Consider the following 18832-nt stretch of genomic DNA (forward strand, 5'->3'; position numbering starts at 1 on the left):
ACTGCTACTGGTATTCATGCTGTAATCTTGAAGGGAGCCGCCTAAGATGAAAGAGATACCACGGACAGCACAGTGGAAAGACGGAAAGAAACTGGGTCATTGATGACATTGCTAAGATGGCTAGATCCACCAATCACAGAGCCTGCGCAGCAACTGGACTCTTCATTTACATGAGCCACTACTCTTCTGTATTATTGAAACCAGTTCAAGTTGCTTTGCATGCAAGTTGAATTGTTCTATTGGAAAGCATCCTAACTGATACACATAGGCAAATCTAAAATTAGTTTCCTAGAAATAGATACTTCTTCCCTTGCAACAGCAGAGGAGGATGTATCATAAAACTGTGAAGCTTGAAGTTCAGTAACTTACTTGTTCAAGGCCCTTGCTCCCCTTCTACCAAATTTTATACTGGTAACTTTCTGTTTTTTAAGGAATATCACCCAAACTATGTAAGCCTCAGTCTTCACAAAACCTGTGAGATTATTTGGGGAGAAAACTTGCCTTTCTTTCCAATCCTTTCCATTCATGTCTTCCTAGGAGAGGAGTGACTTATTGGTAAATAGCTGGAAGGGTTGCAACACGTAGGTGGCCTGGTCTCTCTTGACTTGCATTCAAATCAGCCTGCCACAGGTGGTAGGCTCACGGCAGCCACCCCTGGACGACAAAATGGAAAAAGAAGCATTTGCTGCGATTGACCTCTTCTTCCCAAATCATCACTCTGCTGTACATTTGAAAAATGCTTTATTAATGCAATAGTTGTGAGAATTGTGAAGAAAGAACTCTTAAAAGTAAGCTTTGGGAGACATGGAGAATGGGTAGGCATTCCGGGATACAGCCTTTTGTATTTTCCTCCCAGCTGTCGGGGTGCAGGTGCTGGCCTGTCCCTCTCCAGCTTGCCCTCAGCTTATTTTCCCTCCTGTCAGGAATTGTCTGTGCCCCTCGAAAGCAGTTTTCATCTGTCGAGTGACTGCCCAGATTGATTCCACAGGATGATGAATTAGGATCTTATTCTGATTCCGGTCCAGGATGTTTTCTTTTCCCTATTTCAGCATAATCAGCCACAACACTGATAATGAGCCACATCTAATGCCTATGCATATTTGTTTCTCAACTCAGGAAGGTAAAGAGTATGATGATCACCCAGAAATAAAAACATGCCAACAATAGCAATGATACATACATGAAAATACTAAATGACCAACAATAGCCATGTTGTGCGTATAAAAATACTAAGTGGCCATTAAATTACAAAGCAAACACTCAGTGCTCTGAAAGTCACACAGTGACTCCAAATCTGGAGTGATTTGGAGTCACATAGTAACTCCAAATCTCAGGGATTTTTACATCTGAAAAGACTATAACACATCCTAACTTATGGAGGTAACTCCAGTTCAGATATAGTTTATACATATTCAGTTATATCAGGCTGAATGTATGGAACTGACATTTTGGGAGGCACAAAGTATTTGAATGTCTGCATTTTCATATGGCCAATCTAATGTTACCAACATCCAAAGTATTCACAATTACAGATGTTCCTTGACTTATTAGGGGGTTATGTCACGATAAATTCATCTTTAATGAAAAATGCTCTAGATAAAAAATACATTTAACAAACTGGGCATGGCCTATAATCCCAGCACTCAGATGGCTGAGGCAGGAGGATCATTGTGAGTTTGAGACCAGCCTGGGATACAAAGTGAGCTCAAGGTGAGCCCTGCCTCAAAAAACAAAAAGTAACACACTTGTCCTGCCAGACATCATAGCAACACAGTACAGGGGAGCTATGGCTCAGTGCCACACTGCCCACTGTCATGGGATGCTAGTCTAGGACCACATCAAAAGTCCGAATTCAAAGGAAGCTTTCTTCTGCATGTGGATCACTATCACACTACAGCAGAGTCAAACTCTCCTAAATTAGGGCTGTCAGTTGTTGACTTGACCTAGAATCTGGTGCCACTGTACCGTAGTTAGCATCTGTAGACCTCTGGCTGGAGCATCACTTGCTTCCCCTCACACTTTGAAAGTTAACACATTTGTCTGTTCTTCTAATACAATATTTTTATGTCCAATTTTCTGATGTAGTTTATGTGAACATTTTTGGTGATTTCAATATCCATAAAGAGTCACCAATATTCTGGTTCCTTGGCATTTTCTATTATACCACTCTTGGCCTCCATTACATCAAATATCCAATCCTACGGTCATTCAGTACTAGGGAGTTGTATCCAGGCCTTGCAAACACTAGGCAAGCACTCTAACACTAAGCCTTTCCCCCAGCAATGTGGCCATATCTTTAACATTGGAACTGCTTCTAGGATATCACTACCTTTTGATTCTTCTCTGACTCACTGGGCGCATCCTGAATACACTGTGTTGTTTTCTTCTTGTGAACAGACCTGTATGTGTAGGAGTACCCAGAGCTTGGTCTTTAAATGTCTTTTCTTCTTTATATACACTTATCCTTTATGTGATTTCATCCAATCTCATAGTGTTAATGTTATCTGAATGACCGTTATAGTTTAAATATTTCTCCACCCAAATTTATGTGTTGCCCATGTGATATTACTAAAAGGTGACCTTTAAGAGGTGAATAGGTTTGGTGGACTACTATCTTGTGCACAGGACTGAGCTCTTTTAAAAAGAGGCTTCACCTAGGTTTTGGCCTCTTCTGCTTTCTGCAATTTGAGGATACAGCACAAGGGCCAGAAACTTGATATTGATCTTCCCAATCTTCAGAAATGTGAGAAGATAAAATTTAAAAAATAAATTATCCAGTCTCAGGTGTTTTGTCATTGTGTGGTAGTGGGGATTGAACCGAGGGTCCTTATACTAAGCTACGTCCCAGCACTTTTTCGATGTTTTATTTTGACATAGTCTTCCTAAATCACTAAATTACCCAGGCTGGGCTCAAGCTTGTAATCTTCCTGTCTCAGTCTCTCAGAGTGCTGAGATCACAGGTATTTGCTACTCTACCCAGGTGATTTTTCTCTTCCTTAACACATCCTACATCAGCAAATCCTACTGGTTTTAATTTCAGAATAAATAATATCCAGAGTCCATATCTGCTTCTGTCTTAGTTCAAGTTACTTTCATCTCGATTTTTCCAGCTGTCTCCCACCACCCATCAAATTTCTATATAAGTCATGTTACTCCTCTCAGAACTGTCTGGTGACTTTCCATCTTACTAAAAATGAAATCCAATGTTCTTACTGTGGCCTATAAGACCACTTAGGTCTGGTGGCTTCCTGATAGCTTTTTGATCTCATATTTGACAAATTTCTCCTTTTCTCATGATAGTTCATCCAAATAGGTCTTCTTGCTGAACTTCAGACATGCTAAGGATGTTCCATATGAGGAACTTAGCACTTACTGCCCCATAATCTGGATTGTTCTTGCCCAAATATATCTGTGGATCACTCAAATTTCAAATAAATCCTTTTAAGGGACTTCCTACAGCTTCACATGTAAGGTGGCACTCTACAGATACTCTCTGTCCTCCTTATCTCACTTGACCTGACTGCAAATGTTATCACCACCAGATATAATATATATTCACCTTGTGATATTTTAGCACTAGGCTCTGTAGCCAGAATGCAAACACCATAAGAGCAAGACTTTGTTTTGTTTTACTACTATATTCTCAGCATACAGTATAACGTTTGGCACAGCCAGAGAATATCTTTTGGCTAAATGAAATAATTAAAAAAGCTGCATTAATGTATGCCAAATGGTACCCAAAATAATATAAAGAATTACAAAATTACGATTGGATTGTTTTCCAGAGGTTTTCTTGTTGGGCATTTGGAAATCAATATAGGTATATGTTCCATAAAGAGGAAGTGCTATTTCCTGCCTAGGGAGAAATCTGAGACTTATGCTAAGTAACTCTGTGTCAGTTTCCTGATTCTGAGGTGTTTTCACCTAACCACTACAGTAAATTTCTGGATCAGATCCAAAATCTTAATGTGAGTCATATAAATCTTATAAAGTAGTTGTTATGGTTGATACTGAGAAGTTTAGGAGTTTAAGAGACTCTACAGGGAGACAGGTTTGTTTTTTGGGTTTTTTTTGGTACCACACTTCCCCAGGCTTGCAAGGCAGGTGCTTATGCCCCTGAGGTAAATCCCCGGCCTGGAGCCAGGATTCTTACTTATAAATATCCTTATTCTGTGCAAGAGGAGGGCACAGAGATTTTGTGAGTGCTACACTACTCTGGGGGTAGGGGTGGCTGTGTACAATACAAGTAAGGAAAAAAGGCTCATTCTGCCCCTTTGGCTCTGGCTGCTTTTGCTGACTGCTGCCTTGAAGTGTTGCTCTGATGCCACGCCACCCTTTCTTGGAGCCAGCTGATTATGGACTGAAACTGCCACAAACAGTGAGCTAAATAAACCTTTTCTTCCTTTATTTGGGGTGTTGGGTATTTTGTCCCAGCAACAAGAGAAAAGTAACCGAGACAGTAGTCTATTAAAAGGAAGGATGAAAGTGGAAGACAACCATCTTTTATGCAAATAGCTATATCTAGACTTTAGGTGAACTTCCTAGATTTTTAGATTTGCAGCCAATTATATATGTTTCTTCTCTTATATCAGCCTATCTCCTCTGATTCTCTCCCTTTCCAACTTAGATTCTATGGTCAGTTACTTACTTGCTGTTACAATAAATGTTTTTGCTTTCTGCCCATTGCTTTATTGTTGCCTATTCTGTAAAAACCCAGTCCTGGATAAATACAGCTATCTGTATGTATCTTCTATACATTTAGATCTGGACTGCTCAGTAGGTTAGGTATCATTAAAAATGTATGACACTTTCAGGGGCCCCTTCTATCCCCTCAGACAGAAGCTTTCTATCAATAAATTTTTCCTACTCCTAACCTCTGTTGTTCCTAGAATTCATTCCTCAATTTTAGAGAACACAAACTTGGTGTTTTGGACATCTATCAGGTTGGGAATTTCATTCCCCTGTATCAGGTGAATACCAGCGCTGAGTCAGCATTAATATACAGAAACCCAGACCACTTTACACGACTACTGCATCATAGAAGGGTGTGGAGGTACATCATGGTCCAGAAGGTCGAGGTGGCTTTGAGGATCAGGCACTTTCCTCCTTGCCTATGTGATGTTTATGTCTCCCTGGTTGTGGAGTACATACTAGCTAAGAGTGGACATACTGACTGGCGCTTTGCTGGACACTACACAGGGAGAATTCTGGTTGTGAATTCACATGGTAAAAACTGTAGTCGGAGGCCATCCACACCACACACCATTGGCTCCTGCAAGCCACTTGGGTTGTGTGTGTGAAGCAGTACTGGCTGCATGGAAGCTATGAGGAGATAGGACAGACCATCTTGAATTTGGAAGAAATGGGTACTATGCCCTGCACAGAGCCCTTTCAGCTCCCCAGTATGGCTAGCACGGAAGCCAGATGGTATGTGGAGAATGATTGTGGATTACAGAAGCCAAATAAAGTGACTTCTCCCTGCATGCCATGGTGCCTAACATTGCAGGCTTTATGGACTATTTTACCCTGGTGCTGGGTTGATTCCACCATGTTGTGAATTTGGCTAATGCCTTCTTTTCTATTGCTGTTGCACCAGACAGTCAAGATCAATTTGCAGAGGGTAGGCAATGGACCTTCCGGGTGTTGCCACAAGGCTATCTGCATAGCCCAACTTTGTGTCATGGCTTGGTGGCCCAGGATTTGGTCACCTGGCCCAAGCCAACTCTGTTTCATTATATTCATGATATTATGTTAACCACTGATTTCACCTTGTAGATGTGGAAGCTGCTACACACAGCCTGAAGGAAATTTTGCTGACATTGGGGTGGGCTGTGAATGAAGACAAAGTCCAGGGACCTGGTTTGTTTGTCAAATTTTTGGGTATTATCTGGTCGGGTGAGACCAAAGTAGTCGTCAAGGCTATTATTGATAAGATCCAAGCACATACCAGACCCATGACTGCGGGAGACAATTCCAGTGACTTCCCTTGAATGCAAAACAATTATTGCGACTTTGATTATTTTGCGACTTGTTTCCTTATACTGATATGTAGAGAGCTAGCTATGGTATTTCCTTCTCTCCTCAGCTGACTCTAAGCACTGCTTTTAAATAAGGCTAGCCTAGCCGAGGTGCTAATAAGTAATCTCTAAAGCCAACAGACAGTCCTGTTTCCTGGAATAGTGTTCTCCGTGCAGGATATGAGCACAGTGGGATGTTAGAGCCAATAGCTCCCGGAATGTCAACTGGGTACAGCCTCAAGATAAAGAGGCTGTGACTCCCCAGGGCACAAGAGTTTGCGTATCAGAAACCAAAACTAACAGCCTCCCAAAACAATTTCGTTGCTACCTTACTTAGATTGTGTGATTGATCCTTCTGCATATCTTTATCTCTGCAATTTACAAAGATGTCTTTCTCCCACCTGGTCAGCCATCTCAAGTTACTCATGTCATTCCTGCCATCCTCACTGTCATTCATCCCTGAGCCACCCTCCTTCTCTTCTTCACAAGATAATAAATTCTGGGAGAGACCTAGGATCAGGGCCTTTGTCCACATGTCTTCACAGGGATTGGACTTAGGACCTCATGGCTACCCTTAACTTGGAACATGTCTTAGTATCTTTACTCTCGCTGTGGGTTGCATTGGTGGTGGCGGATTGGAATTAACTTGCTAGGATTCCAATGATGTCTCAATGGGATTACAAATATAACTTTTTGGATTGTGAAGAAAACTAGAAAGAGAGTTACAATATTTGGATGACTGAACACAGTATTTGGAATTACAATATATGACAGTTACAGGTGTACATGGGCTTGCTAGGTGAATGTTCATACCACACCTAGCTACACTGCTGCACCCTCTATACTGGATGATCTGGAAGGGTGCTACATGGGACTGGACAGATGCAGCAGAAGCAGCTTTTCAGGACTCAAAGAGGGCTGTGGCACATGTGCAAGCCCTACAAATCATTGATCCTACCCTTCCATTTATCCTAATCATCAGTGTGGATGACAACGGGTTTGGCTGGGGCCTGTGGTAAACACAGGAGAAGCAGAAGCACCCTTTTGGGCTTTAGTCACAGTTGTGGAAGAGAGCTGAGAGCCAATATTCCCTGACTGAGAAACAGCAGGCACTGGTATTAAAAAACAAAACAAAAGAACACAACAACAACAACAACAACAACAACAAATATATATATATGATAGCTATACATACAGTTTCTCTTAGTTCATTGAAAAAAAGGTTTTCACTAGTATTGTTTTGGACAACATTTCTTGCCTATCTGTTGTACTATGAATAACCACTATTAAGATGACAATATGTAATGTATTAATTATTGTTACTGTCCTACTAACCTGTTCTGAAACTGTTTTATTGTTATTCTTATATTTTTATTTATCTCTTTAAAGTAAAAAAAAAGAAGAGGTGATAGTGGCCATCCTTATCTTGTTTTTGATTTTAGAGGGAATGCTTTTAGTTTTCCCCCATTTGGTATGATGCTGGCTGTTGGTTTATAGTAAATAGCCATCTTCATATTCAGGTATGGTCCTTCTATACTCCTGTCTTCTTCTGAGTGTTTATCATGAAGGGGTGTTGGATTTTGTCAAAAGCATTTCTGCATCTGTTGATATGATCATGTGGCTTTTGACCTTGCTCTCATTTATCTGATGTATTACATTTATTGACTTATGCATGTTGAACCATCCTTGCATCTCTGGGATAAAACCTACATGATCATGGTGAATGACCTTTTAGATAAGGTGCTGGATTCTATTTGCTAATAACTTGTTGAAGATTTTTGCATCTATGTTCATTAATGAGATTGGTCTAGAATAAAATCTTTATCTGGTTCTGGGGTCATAGTGCTACTGGCTTCCATGAATGAATTTGGGAGCATTCGGTCCCTTTTAGTTTCTCTGAAGAGCTTGTGGAATATTGGTGATATAACATCCTTAAAGTTTGGTAGACTTCAGCAGTGAATTCATCAGGTCTTGAGCTTTTCTTGGTAGGTTCTTTATTATTAGGTCAATTGCCTTGTTTTTAATTGGGTTATTAGGCATGTTTGTGTCTTCCTGGGTTAGTTTTGATAGTATGTATGTATATAGGAGTCTGTCCATTTCTTCAAAATTTACTAGTTTGTTGGAATATAATTTTTCATAGTAACAATTTTCTGGGTTTAGCCAGAGCAATTAGAGAAGAGAAAAAAATAAAAGGGATATATTTATAAAAGGAAGAACTCAAACTATCATTATTAGCAGAGGACATGATACTCTACATAAAAGACCCAAAGACTTCTGCCAGAAAAACTCAGAATTAATAACCAACTTCAGCAAAGTAGCAGGGTGCAAAATCAACACACAAAAATCATTAGCATTTATGTACAGTAACAAAGAAAGAATGAAAAAGATATTATGAAAACAGTATCATTCACAGTAACTTCAAGAAAAATGAAGTATCTAGGGATGAATCTAACCAAGGAAGTGAGAAACCTATACAAAGAAAACTACAGTACTCTGAACAAGGAGATTGAAGAAAACATCAGACAATGGTAAGATGCGCCCTGATCCTGATAAGGCAGAACCAATATTGTCAAAATAGTCATACTCCCAAAACTGTTACACATATCCAATGCAGTCCTAATCAAAATACCAAAACACTTTAGAGAGCTAAATAAAAGAATCCTAAAATTCATATGAAATGGGAGGAGACCCAGAGTAGGAAAAGCAATTTTAGGAAGAAGAGCAAAGCAGACAGCATAGCAGTCCCTGACTTCAAGCTACACTACAGAGCAATAGTGATAAAATGGCATGGCAGTGAACAAAAGCACGTGGATCAGTGCAGGAGAACCGAGGGCGTGGAAACCTGCGCACATATTCAGCTGTCTAGTCTTTGACAAAAGGGCCAAATGTTAGAAGAAAGAGAGCCTGTTTAACAAACGGTGTTGGTAAAACTGGTGATCCTGCTTGCAGCATGAAACTGGGACATTGTCTCTAACCATATACTAAATTAAAATCAAAATGGATCAAGGATACAAACATTAAAACAGAAACATTAAATCTTTTGGAAGATAAAATAGGTAAAACACTTCATGACATAGGAGTAGGAAAGTATTTTCTAAACAAAACCTCAATGGCACAAGAAATAGAAACAAAGGTCAACAAATGGGATTACATCAGACTAAAAAGCTTCTGTACAGCAAAAGAATCAGAGTGGAGAGAACCTATAGAATGGGAAAAAATGTTGGCTGGCTACACCTCAGAGGACTAATATATAGAATACACAAATAACTCAAAAAATTAGAACACCTAAAATTAAATTCTCGATTCAGAAATGGACAAGAGAAATGAACAGACATTTCACAGAGGAAGAAATACAAAAGATAAACAAATATATGAAAATACGTTCAATATCTCTAGCCATTAGATAAGTACAGATTAAAACAACCTTCAGGTTCCATCTTACTCCAGAAAGAATGTCAGTCATTAAGAAGTCAAAGAGTAACAAATGCTGGGGTAGTTGTGTTGAAAAAGGAAATTTCCTTCATTGCTGGTAGGAATGGAAATTAGTTACAACCACTATGGAAATCAGTATCAAGATTTCTTAAAGAACTAAAATTAGTAATGTCACAATCCCGGGTAATCCCCCTGCTAGGTATCTTTTCCAAAGAGCATAAGTCATCAAGCTATAGAGGTACTTGATACCAATATCTAATAGATGCACAATTTGTAATAGTTCAATCCTGAAAGCAGCCTGTATACCCAACATCATATGATTGGATAAACAAAATGTGTTATCGATATATAATGAAATACTACGCAGCTATAAAGATGACACATCTGTAGCAAAATGGATGCACCTATAAAATGTGATGTTGAGTGAAATAAATCAGATGCACAGCATAAATACCATATGGTATCTCTCATTTGTGTGAGGCAAAGTACAAACAAGGAAAATAATACAAAATGGATAGAAAGGGACAAGAGGATAGCTCTCTTTCAATAGGAAAGGGGTGAGAAAATTAAAAAGAGGAGAAAGGGAAATAAGAACAAAGATATACCATGTATAGCAACCTAACAAACCTAATTAATGTAAATACTCTGCACTATAATATGAGCTAATTCAAATAATATCAACAAGTATGAAAATAAGATAGGGGACCCAATGGGAAGGGGCAGAGAGATGGAAAGGGAAGGGGATTTTAAAAAAAGAAACAAGCCATAATGTGCGTATGTAACCACTGCCAAATTGCAAATATATGCAGTACTAATAAAAATAAAAACTTAAAAATATTCATAACAATTTGATAGATCCTCAATACTATGTAACAATTCACGATTGTCATGTACCTTATCTCTCCGTTTTCCAAAATAATCTCAAAATTCTGATCTACCATTTCTTCCATTGCCCTGAGATTCGCTCATTGGCTTATTTTCTTTATGGAGAAAATGTAAATTTCACAAGAGAATGATCTCAGTTCTCTGCCACCAAATCTATATACATCTATTCGCTTCCTTTTAGACTTTTCTCCTGCTGTAGTGGAAGAGTTGCTCCTTCCTATCTACAGAACCACCTACCCACCTCTACTGCCTACCTATTGTGGTATTGGGGATTAAATGCAGGATTCACAATGAGGTACAACACATTTTGAGCTCATTTTGAGACAGAGTCCTGCCAGGCCCCGCAGTTGAACAGACTGGGCTCAGATTTGCAAACCTCCTGCCTCAGCTACCCAGAGCGCTGCACGGCACCACCACTCCTGACTGCTCCTCCTCTTTGAATCAGTCCTACTTGTCTTTTGGGTTCCAGCCTGCACTTCCTTTTCAAGAATACCGTTGTAAATTATGCCCTTTTTTCCTCTTATAGCTTCTACCTCTTGTATTTTCTTGACATTAAAATTTAAACATACACAAAGCTCTATTATGTTAAAAAAGTCTTCAAAACTCACTCTCCTGCATATAGTCAAAATCCTCGAAAGAGAAGTAGTAAGTTTTGTTTTTATTGATTTTGTTATGTACTGCTATGTTCAATTTTATTGTCCCTCATGATATGGGCAATTCTATAGAAGATAACAAGAGACATCATAGTAACCATTGCAGATCACCTTGAATTGTGGTTTTAAATCATGTACTATGTCCATCCTTTTGTTTTGAATGACCCCATTTTTTTTTCTCATTTGGTTTTATTCTTTTCAAAATAAAAGAAAAAAAACAAGTAAGCTAATGTTTGTATCTATCCATACAGCATATTATGGATAAACAAGTTCGCATTAAGTTTGCCAAGTACCTGGTCCCGACAACTGCCCTTTATTCTGTTATATCCTTTTTACTTAAAAAAAAGTATTGTTTTTTTTTTTTTTAATTGTAGAACTTGAGAGGGAAGAGTAGTGGAGAAAAAAAAAAAAGAATCAATTTATATCATGTATGGGTGCAAATGCCCTATAATGAATGTGATTGTTATGTATACCTAAAATCTACCAATAATATTTTTTAAAATAATCTTAATTAATTTAAAAATGGTAGAACTAGTAAGTAGAATTTCTGAAATACTTATGCTTCTCAAAATAAAACTTGCTGACTCTGAAAGATAACACAAAAATTCTTAGCATTTATTGATCTGCTGGTATATTTTTTAAAAAACCTACTCTACTGTTCGAGTTAGAAACTTAAGAGTTACCCTGACTCTTTTCCTTTATGTCCTATATTTAACCTTAATGGTTAAGACAGTTAATTACGTTTTTAACAATACATCTTCTGTCCACCTTCACTGCCAGCACCCCGGGCCTGATACCATAGTCATTGCTTCCACAGCAATGAATATGGTATATACAACATGAATTCTTACCTGGACTCATTGTTTTCTTTCACTTTTTCAAAGCATCCTCTAAATTTTAAAATGCAAATTTAGTAATATCACTGCTTTGTTGTCAGTGGTCTGCTATTAAGCTAAATACCATCAAGACCAGAATTTTCAAAAACGCTTCAAAAGCTTATTTGACTCAGACTTTACCTCTGGCTTTTTCTCACTGTTCCTTAATCATTCCCTTGTAGCTAAAAAGCAGCTTCTCCAAAACACCCTGCCCCTCCTATCTCAGTATTCCTGCTCATGATATTCGCACGTGTGGAACACATTCTCACGCCAGTCGTCACACATTTAACTCCCAGTTCCCCAGACATGTGTCCTCCTCAGAGAAGCCTTCTCTGACCTACATCCATCCAAAACAACCTTGTCCATTCTGCTAACCAAACCTCAGATACCATTGCCAGTAATTTGCAAACTTATTTCATTAATCATTTAGGAGTTGCTGATGCCCACTTCTTTAATCTGTAAAATCTGTCAAGACAAAGATCATATCTGTGTCACTTATCACCATATGCGCAATATCTAGCATAATGTCTGACTGTCGATACATAATAAGTACATGATAATCAACTAACCGGCTACTTATACAACTGAGAAAACTAATTATTTCTCATAAAAATGCTTTATGAGAAAAAGCATTTAACTTTTGACCTGAATTCTGTGAACCTCTCCTCTCTGTTCATTATTTCTTTCTAATTACTTGTTCCATACAAATAGAATGATAGAAACACTATCAGGTCCGTGTGTAGGACATCTCCATTGTGATGGCCATTGGAAGAAATGTAGGTTGTAGAATAAGGATTGGATCAAGAGGTAAGACACCTTGGGGATCAGGGGGTGTAAGAAGTGGGTGTCCAGTGAGAGATCATTAGGTCACTGGGGACGAGCTTTCAGAAGGACTAACTAGTTATTCTTGGGCTTCAGCCTTTCTCTGGCTTCCTGTATCACTGTGTGATCTCTTTTCTTTCACACAAGCTCTCCACTATGACGCCGTTCACCATGAAGGCTTCATCTGAGCTAAGGTGATGCCACCACAGTGTCTTTGAGCCTTCAGAACTGAGAACTAACTAAACCTCTTTATAAACTAGCCAGCATCAGGAATTTAAATAGTAACGAAAACTAATTCAAAAATACAACAAACAGGCCGGGGATTTAGCTCAGTAGCAGAAGCGCCTGCCTGGCAAGTGACAGGTCGTGAATTCAATCCCCGGTACCAAAAAACAAATAAACAAAAAATAAAAAATACACACAATATCTTTACAAATATCTTCTATTGCAGCTTAAATTTTCACTCCCTCATTTGACCTTTCATTTAAATAAAATCTATTTAAAAGTTTTGTATATACACAGATCTGTACATCATTAATATATACAACACGAATCAGAGATAAGTATGTAGTACTCACAATGATTGTAATCTGTGCCATAAATTTATTGTCTTCAGAATTTTCTCCTGACCTCTTATTTGTGTGTGTGGTAAGAAAACAACATTTACTATCCTTGTGAATTTAAGTGTACAATATAGCATTTTTTAATTATAGACATTATTTTATAATCTCTCGTTAGGACTTATTTATCATATACAACTAGACATTGTACCCTTTGAATAATACCTTTCCATTCCCTTTCCCCTCTTCCTGCAACTTCCATTCTACTTTGCTACCATAAATTTGACTGCTTTACGTTTATCATACAAATGGTTTCTGTTAGATACCCCCCGTCTGAGAGACAGCACAATCATCATGGCAACAGTTCAAAACTGTGCCCTGATAATGTGTATCTCCTTCTTCCCAGAAACCCCTATGGATTCTCCTTCTCAAAAATCTATGCCAAAGATCAGGCATGTAAAGGTTTGCCCAATCCTCTGCACTCTCGCTCACCTCAGTCCCCAGAGCCCTACCCCACCAGAGCCTGTATCAGGCAGAACCTGCCCTTTGTCTCAGAGAGCTACCACAGCCTTCTCTGTGGGGACTCCCTCTGTGATCCCCCACCCCATTAAACTCTTTTCTTACCTAGTTGCCTCCTCTCTTTTAATATTCTGTGCTGCTCTAGATTGAGTACAAAGTCTCCACTCAATCAGTTTCATGTTCATTTGCTCTTTTGTGTCTGGCTTTGTCACACTTGGTATAATATCTTTCAGGCTCAGCAAGCGGTAGCACACATACAGAACTTTGTTTTTTGTTTGTTATGATTTTATTTTTTAGGATTAATGGTACTCCTTTACATGTACTTACCACATTTTCTTTATCTATTATATGTCACTGGGAATTTAGGTTGCTTCCTTGTTGTGGCAATTGTGAGTGATGTAAAACATGGGAATGCAGATATACATTCACAAATAGGATTACTGAATCATATATAGTTCTATTTTTAGTTTTGGGAGAATAAGCAGTGATGTATCAATTTCTATCCCCACTAAGCAGTGTACTAGAGATCTTTTTTTTCCACATCCCCACCAACATTTGTTATCTGGTTTGTTTGTTATTTTTAAAAGCCAGTTTAACAGGTATAAGCTGATATCTCATTATAGTTTTAATTTGCATTTCCTTGATGATTAGTGATGTTGAGGACCTTATCACCTTTGATGGCCATTTATGTCTTTGGGGAAATGTCAATGGAGTTGTTTTACTTTGTTTCTATTGAGTTGTATAAGTTTCTTATGTATTTTAGATATTTAACATCAAATATATGATTTATAAACATTTTCTTTCCTTCTGTAGGTTGTATCTTTGCTCTCTTGATCATTTCTTTTGCTGTGAAGAAGCCTTTTGAATTTGATAACCCATAGAGTATTTTGGTTTTGTTTCTTTTACTTTTGGTGTCACTTGGAAGAAATCACTGGCAAAGCCACTGTCTGGATGTTTTCTCCCTAGGAATTCTATGGTTCAGCCTTTATGTTTTTTCTTTAATTTTTTTTTGCTTTTGTGGAGGGTGTGAGGTATGAGTCCAAGTTCATTTATGTGTATATCTAGTTTTTCTAACACCAATCATGAATGGATTATGCTTTCCTCAATGTGTAATCTTGGCATTCTTGTCAAAGTTTAGTTGACTGTGTACACTGGATGTATTTCTGGACTTTGTATCTGCAGAGTAGTATTATAGTATGCCTGCTTTTGTGCCAATATCATACTGTTTATATTACTACCAGCTCTGTAATATATTTTGAAGTCATAACAGGTTAGTCTTCCATGTTTATTCTTCTTGTTTAAAATTTGGCTGTTTGTGAACTTTCGTGGTTCCATGTGAATTTTAGGACTCATTTCTATTTGGAAAGAATTATCATTATTGGAATTTTGGTAAAGATTGCACTGAATCTGTAGTTGCTTTGGATGGTATGGACATTTGAACAACAGTCTTCCGCTCTGTGAATAAAGGATGTTTTTCAATTAATTTTTGCTTTTTCAATTCTAGTGTTTTACAGATTCTGGTGTAGAACTCTTTTATTAGTGCTTTATAATGTCCAATGTAGAACCCTTTCATTTAAATTTATTCCTAAGTATTATTTTTCTGTGATACTGTGAATGGAATCGAGCGCTTTTGCCTTAACAGATGGTTGAATTTAGTTTTCTTTTTGTTGATGACTGTTACATACATGTTTATCAAGGATACTAGTCAGCACTTTTCTTGGATGCCTGTTTGGCTGAGTGTGATACTGCCTCATAAAAAGAATTCGAAAGTATTTTCTTGTTCTATTTTTTGGAAGAGTTTAAGGATTGGTGTGGTGGTGTATACATGTAATCCCAAGTACTATGGGAGGCGGAGGCAGGAGGATTCCAAGTTTAAGCCCTGCCTGAACAATTTAGTGAGTTCAGAGGGACTCCATCTCAAAAATACAAATGACTAGGGATGTAGGTTAAGGCTGTGAATTAAATCTGCAGCACTGCATGAAAAACAAATGAATTGGTATAATTTTTAGGACCTTATAATGGATTAATCGGAATCAGGACTTCCTATTTTATTCAGTATTTTAATTACAAAAACCTGTGCAAATTAAGCATTTTATTCTTTTGTATAGTTTTATTATATTTGGAGTATCTTTACTTATTTTTCCTGCTGTGTCCTGAGTGACCAGTGGGTCCTGAATATGGGCTTAGGAGATTAAGAAAAGATAGGCATGGGGTGGGGGGGGGGAAGAGACTGGACTGGGTGGGAGGTAGCCCTCTGATGGAGAGACAGCGCAGAGTGCCAGCCGGAGTCTTTCTTTATACACAGTGAACAGTGGGGAAGTACATGACAGGGTGGAAAGTGCAAGGTCTCAGAGTGTTTTGCTGAGCACAGGGAAGTGAACATTCTCAGAGGTGTTTGTGCTGAGGTTAACAGGGAGGAACACTAAGAGGCGGAAACCTGCTGATAAGTAACTAAACTAGAGTCAGCTTATGTATCTGCCTCTGGCATTTCAAGTTCCTGGACTGGCTTTGCTGTAGTCCCAGGGCGTTTGCTGACCTCCGACTCAGCCACTCTCCCACATTTTCCAGCTCTGATGATCACTTTCCTTCAGCCTAGACTTTTAAATTTTCTTTCAATTGATGATCTATTGAATGCAAGTTATATTCGTGTCGTTTTATTTTAGCTCTTCCTAGATAGTTTCATAGAGTATATCAGTCTAGATTGAGCATTATTTTAACTCATGGAAGATGCTCCTCTGTTATATTTTGGCTTCATACCTGCTGGTGAGAAGCCATAAATCACCCGAATTGATGTACTTTTATGGATTTACAGATGGTCATTCTTTTCTCCCCCCCCCCCATGTAATTCAGTAGTGTGTGTGTGTATGTGTGTGGTTAGTTGGGATTCTCTGGGGCTCTTTAAAATCTATTTCTGAAAAAATCCTTAACTCTTATCTTTCTCCTCTATGGTCTATCTTTCCAGTACTTCAATTGGGCATATAATAAACTTCTCATGTGTAACTTGTAATGCATCATACTTCCCTTGACTCCGCAGCTGAGACTGTGGCCTTTTGTTAAACTATCTTCTAGTTAATTCCCTCTGGCCATCTCTTCTGTTTAATCCATCTAGTTGATTTTCTCTTGTTGTGAGAGAAGGTCTTACTACATTGCCCAGGCTCATTTTGCAGTTCTGGGCTCAAGCAATTCTTTGGCTTGCTTCACCTCCCAGCTACTGGGACTACAGGTGTGCATCACCATCACACCCAACTCGCCTGTTTTTGAAGCTTTTACATGTTTGAGCTGCAGCCTTTCTAATACATATGCTCAGCTTATATTTTAGCTTATTTCAAACACATTACATATAGTTAATACTATTTGATGTATTTTGTTTTTGTAAAGAGCAGAATATGTTTACTGAGAGAAAGGAAGTTTCTGAGAGAGACAAGACAGGGTCCCGAGTAGGTTGCCCTCTTGGTTCTGTCCTATGGCGTCTGGTTTCTGTTTTGGATGTGAACTGCTTATTTTCCTTGGGATCTTTTTCTGGGGGTGGGTGGGTTTTATCTTAAAGCAGAACCACTTAGGGGAACCTTTGAATTCACTTGTTTCCTTGAGGTCTTCCACCGCTCTTCTAGAATCAGAGTTCCTGTGATTTTGGGTGACAAACCTACCTGAGGCCAGCTAACTCTTTTTCCCTTTCTTCCCACTCAGTATCAAGTGAAAAGAGAAAATGATTGTGTCTCCTTTGGGTAGTAAAATTTGTATTCCATTTATTTCCTTGAGATACAACTGCATTTACTGCATTACTGTATTGTCAGAAATGTAAGATGACTTTGCCCTTTCTTTGATCATTAACTTTCTAATACTAAAAACTGAAGTTCTTGTACAGTTGGAACTGGGTAAGATGTGGAATTTATTAGAGGTACTATTTCTATTTAAAATGCTAATATACTGGGCTGGGGATTTAGCTCAGCGGCATAAGCACCTGCCTTGCAAGCAGGCGGTCATGTTTGATCCCTGGTACCAATAAATAAATAAAATAAAAAATAGAATGTTATATACTATGAGCACTATTAAATACTGTATTATGCATTAAAATGCTAACAACTAGGTTTACAAGTAAAATGTCAAAAGTTTAAATACTTGTAACAGTGATTGTTTGGAGCTGAGACATATTTTTATTTTTGTCTTTTTGAGACAGGACTTCACTATGCAGTTCAGGCAGGCCTAGAATTCACAGCAGTCTTTCTGCCTCAGCCTCGAGTGCTGAGATTAAAGCATGAGCCACCAAGCCAGCCTAGAAGGAAATGTATTTCTAAACTTTTCTAACTTAAAAACCACACTGCTTTGTTATAAAGGCAAACCTTGATCCTCACACTGGGACTAGAGGTAGGTTTTCTGGTAGTGAACATGTACACCAGGGTCTCTAATTTTTGGACTTGCCATGACAGGGGATCAGCCACAAGCAGAGTCTGATCATACTGAATTGAGGGTATTTTTGATCTCCATCTTGGATGGCGCATCCATATATTTCTGGTGACAGGCTACTAGGTCTTTGGAGATGGACTAAAGCATAAACAATGACCACTTTTCCCATGGACCCAGAACTCTATACCTGCAAGCCACTACTTGCTCAGACGCAGAACAAGATCCAGTAACTTGTATTATGCCGTGCATTGCCTTCACCTCCAGGTGAGGCCTGTTCATCTTGATAAGCTTGCTGCCCTCTCTCTTGCAGTGGGCCACAGTGTGGCTGTCTTCTTGTTTTGAAAACCTGGGGCTGGGGATTTAGCTCAGCGGCATAAGCGCCTGACTTGCAAGCAGGCAGTCGTGAGTTCGATTCCTGGTACCGATAAAAAGGAAAAAGACAAAAAAAAAATTGCTATAAAAAAAGAAAACCTGCATGGACTGCACCAGGCAGCACAGATGAGCGCTCCCCACTGTGTGGTGCAGCCACACAGGAACCAGGAAAGGAAAGCTTGGGGCCACCTAGGACGCCTTACCCTAGGCATTTTTTTTTTTAAACACAAAGTACACTGGATAAAAAAGAATGAAAGCTATGCACAAGGAGAATCAAGGAGGTAGAGATAAGG

General features: G+C 38.6%; 1 protein-coding gene across 1 annotated transcript in view; it reads right to left on the bottom strand.

The window, feature by feature from the left end:
* Nucleotides 1–724: 724 nt before the first annotated feature.
* Nucleotides 725–18832, bottom strand: part of Frg1 (FSHD region gene 1) — a 50657-nt gene continuing 32549 nt past the window's right edge. The window contains exon 7 of the mRNA XM_063234625.1: nt 725–18582. Coding sequence (XP_063090695.1) covers nt 18373–18582 — 210 coding nt within the window. The 3' untranslated portion in view covers nt 725–18372. The remainder of the gene's footprint in view (nt 18583–18832) is intronic.

The sequence above is a fragment of the Cavia porcellus genome, unplaced genomic scaffold (genome assembly GCF_034190915.1).
Source record: "Cavia porcellus strain 051 isolate PalLab524CR breed Dunkin Hartley unplaced genomic scaffold, mCavPor4.1 scaffold_24, whole genome shotgun sequence".
NCBI classification, from domain to species: Eukaryota; Metazoa; Chordata; class Mammalia; order Rodentia; family Caviidae; genus Cavia; species Cavia porcellus.